We start from the raw sequence: 21,333 nt of genomic DNA, 5'->3' as shown, positions 1-21,333 counted from the left end.
TTAGGACAAAGTTTTCTAAAGACATGGTTTATTACATAAAAGGGTTCATGTGGCTCAGTTTGCCCTACACTGAAAAAGATATTCAAAGATGATTCCTTAAAATGTTTAAGTGGTTGTAAACAGTTTATTTGGGATGAATTTAAACAAACAAATTAAGTTGAACATTATTAAATTTCATTTGTTTGTTTAAACTCAACACATATAAATTGTTTGCAACAATTTTGCAGCCATCATTTTTTTCTGTGTAGATTAGATGTAAATTGGTTTAAGGCAGTGGGTAAATTGAACCAGCCATGTCACTGAACATCAATAAAACAAATGAAAATTTTTTTTTAAATAATTTACTCCTTTTAAACCTAATTAAAAAACATAATGTAATTATATGACTGGCCTACCAACTCAATCATAATGGAGTGACATGACAAATGTAAAACCAATACTTTTTCAATTTCGACTATTAGACTATTCAACAGTCAATTCATGCACGTTACAGTGAAATGTGACTTGTCATTCCATTTTTGCAGCTTCTCCAATGCTCTTAAGTTGAGGTAGCTTCTGCACCATATCACAAAACGGCACCAGAATGAGTTAAACCACTGGCTTATTTTACATTCCAGCATAGTTACCATTTAAAAAGAAAAAACTTGCTTGTATGTTAACTCAAAACTTTTCATGAGTTTAAACACTGGTACATCACAAAGATTCATTCGTTCATTCATTTTCCTTCGGCTTAGTCCTTATTTATCAGGCCACTTCCAACTTATCCAGCATACGTTTTACACAGCGGATGCCCTTCCAGCTGCAAGCTAGTACATCCATACACTCGCATTCACACACATGAATGCCAATTTTGTGTATTCAGTTCACCTATATCGTATGTCTTTAGACTGTGGGGGAAACCGGAGCACCCAGAGGAAACCCATACCAACAAGGGGAGAACATGCAAACTTCGCACAGAAATGCCAACTGACCCAGCCGGAACTCAAACCAGTCACCTTAAACCAGTGCTAACCACTGAGCCACCATGTCACCCCCGCATCACAAACATTCATCACATATACAGTTGAAGTCAGAATTAATAGCCCCCCTGTTTATTTTTTCTCCAATTTCTGTTCAGCGGAGAGAAGATTAGTTCTAATAACTGATTTATTTTATTTTTGCCATGATAAGAGTAAATAATATTTGACTAGATATTTTTCAAGACACTTCTATACAGCTTAAAGTGACATTTAAAGGCCTAACTAGGTTATTTAGGTTAACTAGGCAGGTTAGGGTCATTAGGCAAGTTATTGTATACGATGGTTCGTTCTGTAGACAAAAATGAGCTTAAAGGGGCTAAAAATTTTTTACCTTAAAATGTTTTTAAAAAAATTAAAAACTGCATTTATTCTAGCCGAAATAAAACAAATAAGACTTTCTCCTGAAGAAAAAATGTTATCAGACATACTGTGAAAATTTCCTTGCTCTGTTAAACATCATTTGGGAAATATTTAAAAAAGAAAAAAAATTCAAAGGGGGGCTAATAATTCTGACTTCAACTGTATATATTTTTACACCTATATATACTTTAATTTTAATTGTAAATTGATGCTAACCACTTCAATGTGCTTCTCCGTTTTGTGGTCAGGAAGAAATTATATGTTTGAATCCAAAAATGTAGGGTCATATGACATGATAAAGGGGCTACTAGTTTACCCACTGGCTCATCTTACCCTACACTCCCCTACAACATAAACTCAGAAGCAAACTGTTTTAAACTATAAAAGTGTATTCAACAAACAATCAAAAGTAATGAAATATGAATTATTAAATTGTTCATAAGAGACAGTCAGTTCGTCCTTTTTATTCTTTACTTGTGACAATAAAGTGTTTATCCAAAATTGACACACAGTCTGATAAAAGCCATGGCTTTATAGTTCCAAAGTTCTCACAGATCAACATGTTTTGAAACGGTTATAACAGCAAAGCCTTGTTTACTGAAATTGTGACTTCAGCAGTTTGAAATGAGTTCTGAATCACTGTTTCAACACATATGGCTACAGTATATTAAAATCTACGGGCTGCTTGCTTGCAAATTACATGCTTCATTTAATCTACTAATTAAGCGGTTTCTTTGACACTCTTTCCTTGCTTCTTTATTTTTCCTCCTTTCTCTTCTGTCACTTTTCAATCTTTATTAGGATGCACATGTGCTGGACATAGAGAAAAATCTACATGTTATCTCCAATATACTACACCAGGTGATGATCGTATGCTAATATTAACTGGATGAATTCATTATAAGTGTTTACTAGGCTGTGCATGTTCTTCTTTTTTCTGAACATTTTCCATCTTCTTTCCACACACTTTTCTCTGTGCATTGTGTTTTCATTTCATATATTTTTACGTTCTGTTTGGGCTGAGATTGTACTGCAAAAAAAAGGAAAAGTTCAAGTAGAGGTCATGAATACAATGGCCAATCAGAGACGTCTTAATCTGCTCAGTGTTGCTCAAATAGAGGATTTATTTTCATCATGAGCTTACAAAGTTTGTCGCATTTTTGAATTCTACTCTAAAATGTGGACACAGAGTAAAAGACTATGAAAGAACATTTTCCATACAAGGTGTAATTATGAGATACAAAGTCAAAATGTTGGCACAACGCCAAAGCATTTGTCGTAATATGATTACATTTATAACTTTGTCTGATATCGTAATTGGCTGATGTCATTCATAGTCACGACTAGTTTGTCAATGTTTTGTATGTTTGTTAACATACTGAATGTTTTAAATGGGTCATTTCATAATAACACTTTTCATTTCATACTTTTTGCTTTTTTATATCTCATAGTAAATACTTGGTTTCATAATTTTGACTTTTAATGTCATGAATCTCCTCTACCAAAGTCAGATTTTTTTGGTGATGTCATAATCTTTTTGTGACATACTTTTTGTGTCATTTATATCTCATTTACCTTATTTACTTTGACATCATGATTGTAATCTATATTAGGGCTGCACAATATATTGTTTCAACATCGATATCGCAATGTGTGTATTCGCAATAGTCAATGGATTTGGGATTATAGTTGATCAGCAATGAATAATGCACAGTGTAATTTTATATTTGACATTGAATTTGATTATTCAATAATATAGGGGTGGAATAAAATATCCGATGTGCTGATTTATTAATTCTGCCCCCGTGATACATTATCAATTTGGCCAAGTATATGTATTTATTTAAAGGTACAAAAGATCTGAATTAAATCATCAGCCTTGCACTACTACTGTTTACCGCAGTACATGAGGTGGCATGTCTCATAATGGCAGATCGGAAACACAATGTTGCAATTTCACACAATATATGTGCCGTTAATAAAAGAAATACATCTCATAACAGTTTGATGCATTTTTCCCTCTTCATTACAAATATCATAATATATTGTGGATGGTTTTTCTGATCTGTCATTGTCGTCATTATCATTATCTGGGCCAAAAATATCATAATAATATTGTGTCATGTTACTTATTTCACTTTTATTTTTGCTCCGTCGTATTTATTTATGTTTGTGATTTGTTTGATTTACTCTGCTACTAGATTAATCCAATCAATCTAAACTAATGATTTCATTCCAAATATCGCAGAAAAATAAAATATCGCAATGTCAGATTTTACCAATACCCAATGAAGCTAATAATATGCCAAAACAATTTCAATTGTGTTAATTGAGATGATTGTGAGATGTAATTGAATTAAATATATGAATTTGGTTCACTGAAGCATGTACTGTATATTAATTACACAACCAACTGAAAATAGCTGACCCCCAATACCAATAGTCAATTTGCAGAAGAATTGTGTCCTCCTGAACCTCACATACACCAGTAAACTCATGCATCTCTGTGTTTGGCCAAAATGCTTAGCTTGACTTTTCAGTGATCGTCTACTCTTCCCTGTTGATCACTCCTGACCCCTGAATTTCTGGTTTTGAATTTTAGAATATTGAATTTGATGTTCTGAATTTCTTCATCTTGAAAACTTATTTTTAGAAATCTGCAGTCTATGAATTCAGAACCAAAAAATCTGAAGTTTGAAAATACGTCAAAAATTCAGCCTTGAAAAATTCAGTTGTCTTAAATTTCAGATGTTCAATATTCGTTATGAAATTCAAATTAAGAAATTCAAATTCAAAGCATTTTTAATTGCAAATAAAAATTCAGATTCATAAATTACAATTGTCAATAATTCAAATGAATACAATTCAAATTCAGATTGTTTGGGCATATTATTAGCTCCATACTATCGTGCAGCCCTAATCTACGTTCTACTAATGAAGACTTTTATATTTTATACATCGTACTATGTGACTTTAAGCCTCATTGATTGTCATTAACATGCATTTGAGTTTAATATGTAATATTTACAGCTCCTTCCTCCATGTATTTATCCTAAACAGAAATACTCCGCCTCATCACTGCGCAGCATCACCACAGAAGTGTTGAAAGTCTTAAACGCCACCGAAGATCTGATTCACGGCTCTATGGAAGAGGAACAGCCCAAAGTAGATCACAGTGACCTCTCCAACATTCCCCCCGCTGAGGCCAGAAGACTGGACGAGCAGCTTAGCAGACTGGAAGAGAACGTACTGACCCTCCATGGCATCTACATTTCTCTGGTCATTATGGGCTGTTTGACAGTTTATTTTCTGTCTGGTGTGTGCAGGTGTATGTGGCGGCAGGTACAGTGTTCGGGCTGGAGGCAGAGCTGGGGGATCTGGAGGAGTGTGCGCGCGGCATCAGCGGATCCAGCACTGAACGCGAGCTGGCTCATCTGGAGGATCAGGTGGCCTCAGCAGCAGCTCAGGTGCAGCAGGCTGAGCTCCAGGTGCGTTCGGCCTGGACGCTGTGCTCTCGCTCGCTCTATCAATCTATTTAGCTGCACTTCAATTAATCAGCAGTGTAATTAAAGGCACAATATGTATGATTTTATTTTGTTAAAATATAAAAAAAAAACACTTAAGACAGGGTTTTATATTTTGCTGACTTTAGAAGTCAGAATTATTAGTCCTCCTCAATTATTAGCCCCCCGTATATATTTTTTCCCCAATTTAATTCCCAGTTTAACAGAAAGATTTTTTTTCAACACATTTCTAGACATAAGTTTTAATAACTCATTTCTAATAACTGATTTCTTTTATTTTTGCCATGATGACAGTAACTTACCGTAATTATGCAAGTCATTGTATAACAATGGTTTGTTCTGTAGACAATAAAAAAACAAATAGCTTAAAGAGGTTAATAAAATTGACCTCAAAGACTTGAAAACAAAGACTTTCTCCAGAAGAAAAATATTATAGGAAATACAGTGGAAAAACGCCTTGCTTTGTTAAACATCATTTAAGAAATGTTTGAAACAGAAAAAAAAATCACAGGAGGGGTAAAAATTTGGACTTCAGCTGAATGTACTTACATCATCCCAAATTTTTCGAAGAATGTTCAAATCCAGAGAAATAAGCAAATCTACCTAGTGACACTGGGGTTTTTTTTGTGACACGGTGTCTTCTTGTATCATCATGCTAATGATGTCACACACCCTTGATTTCTGGTTTGGTTTTTATAAAAAATAGTGAAACACCAAAGATGCTTTAATTTGTTGTGTGTGTTTTCGACTGCAAAGAGCAGCTTTGTAACAGAACCCTTAAAACGTATTTACAGGTAGTATGATAAAACAGCGCTGCATCTTCCTCAGGTGATCACAACCAGAAGAACCGAACTTTGGCATAATAAAAGCTCTGCTGCTTTTTTGTCTCATCATGTTCACTTCTCATCAGTGATTCGCTTCTCTTCAGTGTTCTCTTTTCGCTTCGACAGCTTTTAACTTTACTCTGCTTCATACCACCGTAATAATAACATTTGAAGGATGGAATGCATTATATAAGATGTGATGAAGATCATGATTCCACACTCATCAACAAACTATGCATTTTTTGTTGTTAATATGCCCTCTCTAGTGGCAAAAATTGCATACTGTGCCTTTTACACAATTATTTAAATCATCATAAAAATATTTCATTCAGAATATGAGGATATACTTAGTCAACATTTCATATAGATTATTAGTTGAATATTAGGGTTATTAAATCGTATGCTAATATTAACTGGATGAATTTATTATATGTAATTTACTTGGCTATGCATGTTCTTCCTTTTTTAGTTATTTTCAGTAGAATGTCTCACAAGAGACCATCATTTTTTAAAAGCAGATATTAAAGCGGTCAGTCTATTGAAAATGGTCTCTAGTTGGCATGTTGTAGCAAATATTTATTTACCAATATGTCTAAATGTTGGTATGATTAAAAAGTGTTACCAAACATTTATTTCACTAAGACCACATGCTAATTTTTGTTTCTTAATCTTTCAATTACTTTTCTAATTATTATTTATTAAAGTTATTAATTATAGTTAGTTGGACATGTTGAATCAAAATGTCACTTAAACCTAATTTGTGTAATTTAAAATATATATATATTTTAAATACAAAAATGTTTTCAAAATATTATTAAATACTACAATAAAATAAATAAATATACCAAATCATGCCAGGTTTGTAACACTATACATACTGTATAAAAATAAATAAATAAAATAAATAAAAATAAAACAGCCATTTTAATATCTGCTTGCCTTGATCTGTGTTATTTCTGTTTTCCAGGTTTTAGACATTTCCTCAAGAATTGCCGCTTTGAAAAATGCAGGTCTGAATGTAACTCCACAGACCAAATTCATCAAGTCCAAGACTGCAAAAATCAAGGTCTTCATATTTTCTTATAAACAAGTGATATTGATGCACACTTACTGTATCTAAACCCTCATAAGACTAATATGACTATAACTGTCATTTTACTTCTGTTTTAGACACAAACCATCGGCTCATCTCGAAAACTGAGGCGGCGACTGCCAGCTCCTCCAAAACAAGGTAAAAGCTGCTCATAATCAGTCCTGATAAATGACATTTTCAAGATTTTGCCTGTTTTAAAAAAGCCTCAGACATGACATTCTTCATCTTTAAAAACACTTGATTTAAATCTATTGTATTTCTCAAAAGTCGACAATTATTATCAGTCAAAATGATTCAGATTTCTTATTTTATCTGTACATTTCAGATAAAGACACATAGAGAGTATAATGGAAGACAAGTATCACCACATGGTTAAACAACTACAAAGCCACTGATCACATGTGCCTTCAAGCTGATGGCTCAATGCAGATGTTTTCTGAACTCAAGCACCGGTTGGAAAGACTGAAATGGATTGATGTCACTCTTACAATGAAGCCATGGATCAGGTTGCTTTAGTACCTCTCTCTCTCTCTCTCTCTCTCTCTCTGTCTTAATAATACTGTCTGAATTACTTAGAAATAGTCATGAAAATGCTATAAAATTACACAATAATGTTTGGAAATTTGACCATTACTGTGAATTCATTCGATTAAGCATATCACTTCACAACACAAGAGGGACAGTCCATTGAAATGAATACTTTAATACCACACATTTGGGCAAGGGTGAGAAACAGGATGAAACGTTCCTTTTATTTATCACTGGCAATAGAAATAAAATAGATTTAATGGCAATATTTTGCACTTTTGACCAAATGTTTCCTGGGTTAAATTTTTTTTTTTACCATGATTCACTGTCAGATTTAATATATTATTCTAGCCAAGTGTCAGTGATTTGCATATCAATCACAGTCATGCAGAACAAACTTTACATTTGCTGATAATGTAAATGCATAGTGTCAGATTTGATATTAGAGAGGTTTTCAAGTTATTGTAAAGACATCGATTTATTGTAAATGTGTAAATGAACTGTGTAAATGAATAAATGGGATTTTTTTTGTTTGGTTTTATGGAAATTGTAATGGTACATTATTTTGTTTGTTAGATTATGTGCTTATTTCATGGTGTTCCAAAATTGAGCAGTCTTCAAAATATCAGTAAATATATCAATTCAGTCATTAAGTATTTGACAGTATTTAAAATCCAAATACATATTTCAAAAGCACACATTTATTATGAGGATGTCCACAATATATGCATTTTTTTTTTATGAAATTGAATATATTTAATAAGGAGGAACAGTGTTGGGTAAGTTACTTCAAAAAATAATTAATTACTAATTACATTTAATATCATTATAAATTGTATTTAAATTAATTTTCTAATTGCTTTGCTTGGAAAAAACTTACTTGGAATAAAGTTACTCAATAAGTAATTTCAGTACTAAATTAATTACTAAATTTAATTATTACTTTAGTAATTTAAATACTTAAAAGCCACATAAATATTAATGAAATTAGATCGAAAATAGAAATAAAACTATTAATTCTTAAAACTGGGAGTCAAAAAAATGTCAAATATAAAAATAAATAATAAATTTAAATATAAACGTAAAAACAACATTTACATTTTAGACAAATATCAAAACAGAACATTTGAAATGAATGACACTATATTTCATATATACCATATACTGACATCCATTTCTAAAAGATTTCATTGTTTCTGAAGCATGTGCCATTGTCAGACAAATAAAATAAATCTGAAGAACAAATATACACATAATATTCTGCTTCTCTGAATTTATTTATACAGAAATGTTATGTACAGTATTTAAGGCAGGTATATTACACTATACGTTACTCTTAACTAATATATATCTAAATAAATGACCTAAAAATTTTTAATTAACTGCTTACTTTACATTTTCAGTGCACAGTAATTTTATTACAGTGACTTGTTTGTAACTGATTACACCTAACAATGAGGAGGATATTCTGTGTTTTTTTGTGTTTGATCGCCTTATAGTATCTCAGTTTTTCCCTGACATGCTACAAACATTCTGAAAATGTCAAAGAACTTTGAAAGTTCAGATTGATCTTTATACAGTAACTGTGGGTCTCATTTATGACACCAAGGTCATCCAGTGTAATCCACAAGAATTTGCATTTATTTTGATCAGTTGCGTAAGACTTGCAGAAATACAGTTCATCCTTTAGCCTTCCCTGATTTACACTGAAAGTTCTTTGAAGTTTTTGAAAATTCACAAACTTTATTGTTCATCTCTGCATCTTCAGAAGGGTCCATTTAGAAGCAAAGTAAGCAGAAGCTGAATTGTGAAGGTTTTTCCTAAGCACTTCAATTCCACTGGCGTCATCAGGTCAGAAAACAGCACTAATGCATCCACATTGTTTACACAGCACTTTGGTGTGATGATGGAGCAATAGATCTCTCGCATTTGTAGCACTCTAACAAATACCACATTCATCCAAGCAGCCAGTGCAACTTCCTCTCAAAAACAGAGGAACTAATTGATAAAAAGCACTGGATTGACCTTTAGCGGTGCTCCATGATGACGAAACATTCTCTCTGGTCAGAGACGATGAATCCTTCCTTTTGCTCTGTCAGAAACAGGCTCTCTCTCCTGTCCGCCAGCAGGAAACTGTCTCTAGAGTCCATCATGATGAAGCCCTCTTTATCCTGTCCCGCGGCTTCCACCTCTGCATATGAGGGGTGTCCTGAACCTCGGCGAAACTTCATGGCAGGCCAGTGTGTCGGTCGTCTCTACATAACAAGAGTAAGATTACTTTTTCAGAGCACATACAAATGTACACAAAAAGGTTTGCAAAGTACACAAAATGCAAAGTCATTTGATGGGAAACACAAACAACTGTGTGAAACCATCAGCTGGTTTCAGTGCTTACAGTGACATCTTGTGGACAAACTAAGAAATGCAAAAAAATGCAATTAAAATACTGTATAGAAATGAAATTTTAATTCTTCAAATTTCTGAAGAAATATTTTTACTTTGTTAACATATTTCAATAGTGTTAATAACTAATTACTAATTAATCTCTCTTGTCTTTGCTGTGATGACATTACATAATATTTTACTAGTTATTTAGCAAGATACTATTACTCAGACTATGTTAATCATATAGTTAAGGTAAGGTCCTTCGTCAACAGTAGTTTGTTCTGTAGGCAATCCACAAAAATATGAAGAAGCTAATAATACTGTCTTTTAAATGCTTTTATTCCAGCCAAAGTAAAAGAAATTCATTCATTCATTCTCTTTTCAGTCCCTTTTTTTAAGCCAGGGTTGCCACAGTGGAATGAACCGCCTACTAAAAGAAATAAGACTTTGAAAAAAATATAATAGGAAATATTTTGAAAATGTACTTTCTCTGTTAAACAGCACTTATGTATTTGAACAAGAATTAGAATTGTATGTATATACTATTACATTTGATCAATTTAATGTGTTCTGGCTAATTATATTAAGATAATTAGGAAAAAAAATTCAAGAATGATTTAAGCTTTCTTCAAAAGCTGCTGCATAAAAAAAATGCCTGAGTAATTGGTGGTTTATTTCGCTGTGACGACCCCTAATAAATCAGGGACTAAGATGAACAAAACGTTGACCAATTCGATTAAACCTTATTTAGGTGATTATTTAGAGATATAGTTCAGTCAAAAGCAAAAATGATTTTTCACACTTAATTTGTTCCAAACCTGTTTTTTTCTTTTCTTTTGATATTTTGAAGAATGTTGGAAACAGGTAGCCAATGACATCCATAGTCCATATATACACACACAGTTGAAGTCACAATTATTAGCCCCATCCCCCCCAAATTATTAGCCCCCCTTTATTTTTTTCCCCAATTTCTGTTTAACGGAGAGATTTTTTTCAACTGATTTATTTTCTCTTTGCCATGATGGCAGTAAATAATATTTGACTAGATATTTTTCAAGACACTTCTATACAGCTTAAAATGACATTTAAAGGCTTAACTAGGTTAATTAGGGTAACTAGGCAGGATAGGGTAATAACGCAAGTTATTGTATAAGGATGGTTTGTTCTGTAGACTATCAAAAAATATATAGCTTAAAGAGGCTAATAATTTTGACCTTAAAATGGTTTTAAAAAATTTAAAACTGCTTTTATTCTAGCTGAAATAAAACAAATAAGACTTTCTCCAGAAGAAAAAATGTTATCAGACATACTGTGAAAATTTCCTTGCACTATTAAACATCATTTGGGGAAATATTTAAAGAAAAAAATCTGTGTGTGTGTGTATGTATGTATGTATGTATGTATGTATGTATGTATATATATATATATATATGTATATATATGTATATATATATATATATATATATATATATATATATACATATACATATATATATATGTATATATGTATATATGTTTGGTTGTGGCCCTTGTTCCTTCTTTTTTGTCCTTGACTTTTTTATTATAGTAGACTTTTGAATCGAAGTGTATATAGAGATGCTTCATAAACTGAATCTGCTTGAGTTGCTGTGTTCACCTCTATGAAGAAGAGACTGGCGCTGGATGTGGGATGGTAGTACATGTATATGGTGGCCAACACAGCGACCACCATGAGGACCATTGTTAAAAGAATGCCAATGAGTAAACCAGTCTGCATCTGCTCCTCTGACTTCTCTGAGATGCCCATCTCTCCATCTGAAACAGAACATACACAAGCAATTACTATATTTTTACATTTCAAAGAAAAATGCGATCATACTGCAATGTCAGGGTGCTCAGGGTATTTCGATGATTGATTTTTGCAGTCTGTGTGGTTGTAACAGTGATGCACAGTCCAAAAGAGAAAATGGCTGAATGAAAACTCAAAGATGTTTGGAACAAAAGGAGGATGAGTAAATGATGACAGATTGTTTTGGAGGGGTAAATTATTGTTTTGGATAGATTTTTAAGCACACTTTACTTTTAAAGCCTTCATTTAAAAACAGCAAGATATACGGTAAAAAAGATAAATAAATAAAAACAAGCTCTCGATGATTTGCAGCACATAGGAGGACTGAAACATACCATCAGCGAAGAGGCTGGTAGACAGGTTTTTCATGAATAAGGATGTGCCAGTGATGTTGACCGTGAGTGAGGAGGCTGATGTGGTCGATGTTGTTGTAGTTAGAGAAGCTGCTGTGAGTCCTGTCTGTCCTGTTGGAGTACTGCTAATGAGGGACTGTTTTCTGTCACAGTTCTGGGTCTTTATCTAAAAATACATCCACAGTAAGTCAGTAACAATGGGAGATGGTGGACAATGACTCAAGAAAATGAATAAAGCACAATATAGTTACCTCACTTAAGCAACCGCTGTCAACCCAGTCCTGACGATACTGGTCAAATCCATTGGAACATCTGCAGGACAAACCATTTTTAAAGCAGTTAACTCCAGCTTTGAATGAAAACTACCTGATAATTTAATCACACGTTTACAACCCTGCCTACCCTGTTGAAGGTGGGGTATCTGTCTGTTTGCTTGTTTTGTTACACACAAAGGTTTGAAGAGCAGTGTTGAGTCATTGTGTCCTTATTACACGCAACACGAGAAGATTGTAGAGACAAGCAATTTGTCTGTTCGCAACACAAAAACAGCCAAACACAGGAAAAGTTCTTTTCCTCAAGCCATCTACCTCATGAACAGTTAAATATTCCCCTACTGTGCTATAAATATGTGCAATACTTTCTCATACTCACTTGTACACAGCACCTTATAACCTGTATATTTATAACAAATCTGTACTCACAATTCAACATCCAGATTTTTTTGACTAACCGCCTCTCTGTTTAATGTTTATCATATTTCTTTTTTCCATATTTGTTTTGTGTTGTCACTTTATGTACACTGTATACTTGTGTAGCCAAAACAAATTCCTTGTGTGTGTGTGTGTGTGTAGCACACTTGGCAATAAAACTGATTCTGATTCAAATGCAACACAAAAAACTATTAAAATATTGTCCATTCAGAAGCACAGAATAGTGCACTGCACTCCCAACCAAATGGTAAGGCTTATAATCAATATGTGAAGTTTATTTATAAACTAAGGCCGTACTCACACTATGTACAGTTGCCTTGAACCGAGCCAAAGCTCGCTTGTCCCCCCTCCTGTCTCCCCCGACGGCCCACACTCACATTACATTCGGGCCTGGGCACGCTTAAGTCATCGATGATGCGCTGTACATTAAGCGCTTTCACTCAGCACAGTGGAGATTTCTTTAGTTACCTTGTTTTAGTCGTTTGGGATGCGGTGACACACAGTCAAATATTTCATTAAACAGATCAGCCACTTTTGACGCTCCTAAACAATCATAAAGTCCTCATGCTGCAGGAATTAGGAGGTTTGCTGAAGGTACAGCTGTCGTGCAGTGAGGGGTTTGCGTCTTTAATAATCTATGACAGTTTGTGTTCATTGAACAGTAAGAATGATTAATAAATCCATATGAAACAATCCAGTAAAAATCACGTCTCGTCTTCAGTTTCAGGCTCTGGCGCGCTTTGCACTCACACTATAAGCGTACCGCGCCAAAGCCCAAGTGAACCGCACTCTGGCACACCTCTTCCAACCGGGCCAGGGCCGGCCAAGTGAACCGTGCCTGAGCCCGATTCAGAGCACTCACACTTCTCAAACGATCCGGGAAATGGGCCTGGGCACGGTTCGGATAGCATTGTGTGAGTAGGCCCTAATTCAACTGCATCACAATGACAGAGCAATCACAAAGTGTGAACACACCCTAAGAATTAAAGCATGCTCCACTTCATTAGTAGTGACCTCAAAAATAAAAGTCTGTACCTCTGCAAACGACTGCACCAGCTACAGTTGAAGCCAATCTGAGCCGTAACACACGTCTCACAGCTAGAGAACTGAAGGCAGGCTGACAGCAGGTGGAAAAAAAACAGCAATATTTTTTTAATTAAGGTTAAACGTAGGATTAAAAGAAAGTAAGATTTTAATCAAATCTAAAAAAATCTAATACATTTATAATGTTTGTAAATGTTTAGATTTATGTAAGACTAATATATATATATATATATATATATATATATATATATATATATATATATATATATATATATATATATATATTATTAGTAAATGAACTATTAAATTGCTGAAACAAAACCATTGTTCCTCTTAGCAATCCCGTTTTTTTTTTTTTTTTTTTTTTTTTTAAATATGGAAGGTAACAAGTCAAATCATGGAAAAGAACAGTTGAAAAGCACAACATTAGTACAGTAATAATAATATTTTAATGAAAATATTATTTCTGTGGATATGTATTCTAATTGAATCTAGTTGTGTGAGCAGTTCAGACTCACTCGGCAGAGGAAGCATCTCAACAGCAGTCGCATTCGTGATCTTGGATTTTAAGAGCTCTACACGATGATACTCATATATTGTTCTCCTTCTAACATCTGTCATGGAAAATGTAAAAAATACAATAAAGTTAAAACTGGAGTAACTAAAATTGCTAAACTAAAATGTTAACTGGAATAAATGTTAAATAAACTGTTAACTGAAACTCATATAGGATATGAAGAGTTTAATTCAAGTGCCATCTGAACATTTCTTCTAAAATGAAATGTTTTCTTACAGTATGTGTAGGTTCAGTTATTTCCCATTTAAAATAAAAATAACATATTATTCACCATAAAAGTGAAATTACTGAAACTATACATAAGAAAATACTAATTTAATAAGAAAACTTCAGTTTTTTACATTTGAACTTTTCATATACACTGTAAAAAAAAGTGAAATAACAGCCGTTAAATTACAGACATTTACAGTAAAAAAAGACGATAAATTACAGAGATTTACCAGAAATTTAAATTTAAGGAAATGTTTGTAATTTAATGTCCGTTGTTTTACGGCAAATGTTTGTAATTTAACGGCCATTATATTACGTTTTTTTTTCCAGCACCCTAGCTGCCGAAAAAAAAGGTAAAATAACGGATTTATTTTACAGTGTACTGTACAAGGGCCCTTATTATGTATTTTTTAATAACGATCTTAAATGCAGTGTGTAAAACAGCTCTTAGTGAATAAAAATATTTAGCTGCGTTTTAAATCTGAAAAGTGCACCATGAGTAAAATGATTGGCTCTCAAAAAAAAAAAAGAGTTGACTCAGAGTCATTAAAATGAGCCGTTTTCTAAATGAATCATAAGTGACTGATTTGGGATTTATTGAGCAAACAAGGTAATGCATATTATAGGACAATGAATTGTGTTTTTAACCTTGTTTGCATGTCAAAAGGTTGTTGGAGACTCTCAAAACCAAAATATGGACTTGAGAATCCATAATTGAGGCACTTTCAGAAACATCCAAATTTATCTTGCCTCGCTAAATGAAACAAAGTTGCTAATAAGTACTAAAATAACAAATACTAGAAGGAAAATAAAATAGAAAACTAATAAAAATGGCAAACATACAGCAAAACAACAAAAAATGAATGAATGAAATCTGAATAAGCACATTCAAAATAACATAACTACAGTAGTACAGTGTATCAGATATAAAAGCTAAAATAATTGGCCAAATTAAAAGTTAAGAACTTACTGGGAAGCTGTTCAATATTATGAAAAACCACAAATGCATCAGAAAGTCCCACTTTGACAGGATGATTCACTGAGCTGATCTTGTTAATGTCAACTGGAACCTGCAAGCAGATGAGAGTCTGCAATCAAACCCTGACTCATCCATATCAGTGCAGCAGTGTCAGCGCTAAAAGTATATAAAACAACCTCTTTATATGCAAAGGTGATTCTGCCATCAGCGTATAAGACTGCCTGGAAGGTAAAACTGCCAAAAAGAGCCTCGTCCTGAAGAAGCACTCGCTCCCACTGAACAACAAGAGCTGTGCCTATTGATAATACAGCCATTCAGATTGAACACATTCAACAATGAAAATATTTTTTAGATGATAGTCTGTCCCATTTTACCATTATCACAGTAAATGACCGTTGAGTTTTGTGAGATGCTGAGGTCAAAGTTGGCCATGAGAGGAGCGATGTATTGAGTAGCGGTCAGCATTTTGTGGACAACATCTCCAGTGTAGATGAAACCTGAATGGAAAATAATATAAAAACATATCAATGACAAAAGTTTGAGGGGTATCTTTCAATTTTTTTGGAAATAAGTACAGTGCTCAGCATATACGAGTACACCCCTCACAAATTTATCTTTTAAATTCATATTTTTAATAAGAAGCTCTACAATATTATATTTCTGCATATACATTAGATTAGTCAGTACTGAAGCCAAATCTGGAGCTTATCTAACAAAATAATTTACGATGACGCTCCAAAAACGATTACATCCAAATTGATATGTTATGGAAAAATATTAAATACAAATTTAAAATAAGGGCGATGCAGTGGCGCAGTAGGTAGTGCTGTCGCCTCACAGCAAGAAGGTCACTGGTTCGAGCCTCGGCTGGATCAGTTGGCGTTTCTGTGTGGAGTTTGCATGTTCGCATGGGTTTGCTCCGGTTTCCCCCACAGTCCAAAGACATGCGGTACAGGTGAATTGGGTAGGCTAAATTGTCCGTAATGTATGAGTGTTTGTGGATGTTTCCCAGAGATGGGTTGTGGCTGAGAGGGCATCCGCATGCGTAAAAACATGCTGGATAAGTTGGCGGTTCATTCCACTGTGGTGACCCCGGAGTAATAAAGGGACTAAGCCGAAAAGAAAATGAATGAATGAATTTAAAAAGAGGAAAAAGTATGAGAAGAAAAATAATGGAAAATTTTTTCAATATTTTGCTTGAATTTAATAGTATTATCTTTCAATTTCTAAATATGTTTAATGATTAAAATATTATTTTAATAAATAAATCTGTTTTGTTACAATACAATAAAATCCATTGTCTATATTCACTGAGAAATGGATAAACATATTAATTTTTAAAATGGGGTGTACTCAATTATGCTGAGCACGGTATGTACAGTCAAGCCCAAAATTATTAATGCCCCTGGAAAATTCTGGTAAAGTTTTTGTTCAAATGTAAAAAAAAAAGCAGAGAAATATTTTTTTTCTCCACCACTTGTACATCGTCTTATTTTTGAATCAATCAATCAATTAATCAATCAACTTTTATTTATATAGCACTTTACTAGAGCCAAGGTTGACCAAAGTGCTTTAAACAAGTAAAAACAAAAAAGCAGACAATGCAAAACAATACAAGAAATATCAATAAAATCCAACAAACATTAAAACATAAAGAAGTATCAATGTAAAAGCCAATTTAAACAAGTGGGTCTTAAGCTTGGCTTTAAAAAGTGGCAGGTCAGTGATTGTACGAAGCTCAGTAGGAAGGGCATTCCAAAGTTTAGGACCTGCCACTGCAAAAGAGCGATCACCCCACTGCTTGTATCTTGACCTTGGGACTTTAAGGAGAGGTTGGTCAGCAGATTGCAAAGCTCTGCTTGGTTTGTGAATGTGCAAAATTTTGTATAAATAAGTATTAGCAAGGCCATTGATGAAATAAAAAAAAACATCAAAAGTTTAAAACCAATTCTACGGGAGCCAGTTGAGGGAGTAGAGAATTTGTGTAATGTGTTCACTTTTCGACATTTCCAGCATTTTGCAGCAGCTGCAAATGATGAAGACATGACTAGTTAACTCCAGCATTGCAGTAGTCCAAACGCGAACTAACAAAAGCATGGATGGCTTTCTCAAGATCAGCCTTGCTCAGGAAGGGCTTGACTTTAGAGAGAAGGTGAAGCTGAAAAAAGCTTGCTTTAATCACAGATTCAATCTGCTTATCAAATTTTAGAGGGAAAATTTTGGGAGAAGCCTGCATCATTCTGGTCAAAAAAATTCCTTTCTAGTTAAACAAAAGTGACTAAGTCAGAATTTGCAAGGGGTATGAATTATTACAGGCGTTTTTGTATGTATGTATATACTGCATAAAAAATGCACTCACCTCCTGTTGCTACATAGATTTTTCTTAATGAATGTCCATAGAAAGGAAAATCAAAAGACATATTGACTCTCTGTAATGCAAAACAACAGTTTTACACGATGTAAAAGTGAGTTACAAAATGTTTTTAGGAAGTGTATCTAACAGTATGATCTTACCAAAGTTTGTCGATGTGTGTTGGAGAGAATTTCATGAACTCTTCCAGTGTCCATTTTCTCAATATTTACCCACAAATCCTTGTCTGAACTGTCTGTGAGCTCATAGAATTTGGATGTGTAGTAGATATGATCCATATCTCGCTGATCATATGAACAGATATGAACATTAGACCAAAAAAACAAAAAGTTTTCAAGCATCAAAACAATAACAGCTTTAAGTTTTCTATATATTAGAATGTGTCTATTTTTTCACATTCTCACCTCGCCTCTATTCTTCAATCTGTCAGCAATCAGTTTTTATGGTGTTTAATTTTAAATACTGTAAATATGTCTCCTAAAATCATCATGAATTCATCTTTTCATATGCAGAGATCAGTAAATAACTTTCACCATAATTCACTACAGTTAGTTTCTACTTTCTGAAAACATGATGACCATGATGTGAAACTGTGATACTTTTATATGTCCACGTGTTATTAATATAGTCTGATATTATTGCTGAATGCCATTTATCATTTCATATATACAGTATATACAGTATGCTCCTGAATTGAATTGAATTAATCAAAATATGGGTGAAATGTTCCACTGACACTCAGCATAACACCTGTGATAGGGGAACAAACCAGGGACGTATTATAATAATAATTTTAATAATAATAATTATTATTATCATTGTCATTATTATTACTACTATTATTATTGTCATTATTATTATTATTAATTCAATTATCAATCAAACTTATCTACAAAAAGAAATATCACCATAATATTTTAGTGCTGTAATGCATCTCACATTAATAATAATAAAAATAATAGTAATAATAAATAATAATTTATTATTAACATAAGATTTTTTTATCACAATTGTAATACTGCTATTTTTCTATGTTCTATGTAATATGATGTATGATGCGATAATACATTCCTGTATGTTCACCTTAATGGATAAGTTGTCATGACTCTCATTTGTCACAACTTCTGGAAAACGCTCTGAATCCAACCTGCCGTGCTCTACATATCGCTTCAGCTCCTGGTTTTGACTGATTTCCACCTCCGGCTTGGATGTGAACATCCATCTCCTCCATCTCTTACTGTCAAATGTGAGGTTCACGCCTGCATTCTCTTGTTTGGAGGGTCTCTCAGATGTGAAAGAGGATACTCCTGATCAAAGAAGACAAGTCAAATAAGTCTGTTACAAAATCCTTGATCTCTTAAACATAAAGGGAATTTCACAGAAAACTCTTTCAGCTGTTTTCTTAAGCACAGGATGTAACATTGACAATGATTTTCAGCAGCTCCAAATGACCTGCAATGCAAATAAACAGTGTTCCTCACATCCTGGAGTGACAGGAGTGCATGTGTCCAGTACTCTTGTGACAGGAGAGTGTGAAACATGCTCAGGATTCCTCAGCGCTGGACGGCTGAGTGTGAGGGCAGGACAGTGTTTTGAATGGAGTAGAAGATTTTCTGTTGGCTCTTTCTTGTGTAGTTTTTTTTTATTTGGATTCCGCCAACATTACTTTGATACTTCACCATAGATGTTCAAACTAATGTCAGATTATGCTTAAGAAAGCTTTTTGACCAGATCCTGCACCTCCAGCACAGAGGGCTGCTCTTTTCCGGTCTGGCATTGAACCTGTGTGTCATGCCCTCTGGTCTATCACATTTATTTTCAACACGCTGACAGAGATTGCTAGCATTTGCCAAAAATGGACTACTTATTTAAATCAATTACAAACACACTGATTTTTAATGTCTGAGCTGAACAACATTGCTAATATTATTTATTTTTGTTATACTCAGCAAGTTACTCAGTATCAATACCTCAGTACTATGGGGTTAGTTGTGTTTCTTTATTATTCAATCAAAAATATTTCGTTTTAGGGAAAAATGAAGTACAAAGTATTTTTAAAAAAATTAAAGAATTGCAAATAAAAAAAAATTAATTAAAAACTAATGATAGAAGTCAATGATCATAAAATAACTTGGATTACAAAAAATAAACTATTGTCCTATTATGCAGTTACCACAATTTTCCTTGCACTCTCTCTGTTCTGCTGTCATTTATTGACATCTACTATCTTTGCTTGCAAGTTGAGAAGTTTTGAACTTATACTGTACACAGTTAGTCAGTACAAATGGTAATTTATTGGTCACGTTTTGTGTGAATCTCAAATATATGTTAAAAGTTCAATCCATAACCAAAATTAAATACATACAACTTGAGTATGTTCTACACAGTAATACAAATAAAATAAAATCAGAAGCCTAATCAATATTTGCTAGAATGTATAATAATAACAAAGTAATAATATAATGTACAAATTAAGCTAATAATAGGACAAAAGCATAAAATGTAAGATAAATAAAAGTATTAAAAGTCACCGAACAATAAAATCTGCATTAAATGGCAGTAAATGCTCTCTCAAGCGCAGATCATAGCCTAACATGAAAACTAATACATCCGCTATAATATGAATATATAGTCATATACTATACTAATATATATTATACGTATAATGTTAAATGATTGAAATAGCATTTTGTGAGAAAAGCATTAGGCCTACAGTTAATTCACCTGTTTACATAAAAGACAAAATCCTCCAGCTCAGAGATGAATTTAGCTTTCTTCAGTGTTTTTTGCTATTTAGTGAAAACACGAGAAAAGAATGAATTACTTACCACTGGATGACAACTCCTGAAAGGTAAATTTAATCTGAATAACAGCAAAAATACCTAAGAAAACACGTGGTCTTGCCGGCAGCGCCATCACCAGCTGCACACCAGCTGTATTTAACGAATACTTGTCGTTTACACGAAGGGAGAAGACAGAAAAGTGCACGAGACCGACAAGCAGAAACGCGGGACGGTCAGCTCCAAACACACCCACGACAGTCAGTGACGCACGTTTGAGCAGTTCATTTGACCAGAGCCGATTTAAGACAATAATATGACAAAAAGTCTAGTTTTAGATATTTACTTGCAAGAGTTTGTAAAGGGATACTTTCACCCAAAAATGCAAATTTACTCTGTTTACTATGGAAGCCCGTTCCCGCCACTGAATAAAAAAAAATTTCATTGAAGAAAAAAAAAAAAAAAAAAAGTAAAAAAAAAAAAAAAAAAAAAAAGTTAAAAAAATTTTTATTTAAGTCAGAATTCTGAGTTATAAAGTCGCAATTCTGAGATATAAAGTCAGAATTCTGAGTTATAAAGTCACAATTCTGAGATATAAAGTCAGAATTCTGAGTTATAAAGTCGCAATTCTGAGATATAAAGTCAGAATTCTGAGTTATAAAGTCACAATTCTGAGATATAAAGTCAGAATTCTGAGTTATAAAGTCGCAATTCTGAGATATAAAGTCAGAATTCTGAGTTATAAAGT

General features: G+C 33.4%; 2 protein-coding genes across 3 annotated transcripts in view; one reads left to right on the top strand and one right to left on the bottom strand.

Moving 5' to 3' along the window:
* Nucleotides 1–7,889, top strand: part of myripa (myosin VIIA and Rab interacting protein a) — a 44,344-nt gene extending 36,455 nt beyond the window's left edge. The window contains exons 12-17 of one of the 2 annotated variants that reach the window (XM_056477227.1): nt 2,181–2,240; nt 4,440–4,625; nt 4,706–4,846; nt 6,695–6,793; nt 6,898–6,958; nt 7,146–7,889. In XM_056477227.1, the coding sequence (XP_056333202.1) occupies nt 2,181–2,240; nt 4,440–4,625; nt 4,706–4,846; nt 6,695–6,793; nt 6,898–6,958; nt 7,146–7,159 (561 nt within the window). In that variant the 3' untranslated portion in view covers nt 7,160–7,889. Of the gene's footprint in view, nt 1–2,180; nt 2,241–4,439; nt 4,626–4,705; nt 4,868–6,694; nt 6,794–6,897; nt 6,959–7,145 lie in introns of both variants that reach the window. The other variant, XM_056477221.1, reaches the window with a different exon arrangement.
* Nucleotides 7,890–8,677: 788 nt separating this feature from the next.
* plxdc2a (plexin domain containing 2a) lies at nt 8,678–20,721 on the bottom strand. Its single transcript, XM_056465251.1, has 13 exons — nt 20,634–20,721; nt 18,889–19,112; nt 17,949–18,089; nt 17,794–17,863; nt 15,809–15,931; nt 15,611–15,729; nt 15,426–15,525; nt 14,187–14,282; nt 13,660–13,741; nt 12,166–12,226; nt 11,897–12,080; nt 11,370–11,527; nt 8,678–9,603 (listed from the first exon to the last, which is right to left on the bottom strand). Exons 1-13 carry the CDS (start codon nt 20,719–20,721, stop codon nt 9,376–9,378), a joined length of 1,674 nt encoding a protein of 557 aa, XP_056321226.1. The 3' UTR covers nt 8,678–9,375.
* Between the last annotated feature and the right edge of the window lie 612 nt (nt 20,722–21,333).

The sequence above is a fragment of the Danio aesculapii genome, chromosome 2 (genome assembly GCF_903798145.1).
Source record: "Danio aesculapii chromosome 2, fDanAes4.1, whole genome shotgun sequence".
Classification (NCBI taxonomy): Eukaryota; Metazoa; Chordata; class Actinopteri; order Cypriniformes; family Danionidae; genus Danio; species Danio aesculapii.
The sequence above is the reverse complement of the archived record's forward strand: the minus strand, read 5'-3'. Positions and strand labels throughout refer to the sequence as shown.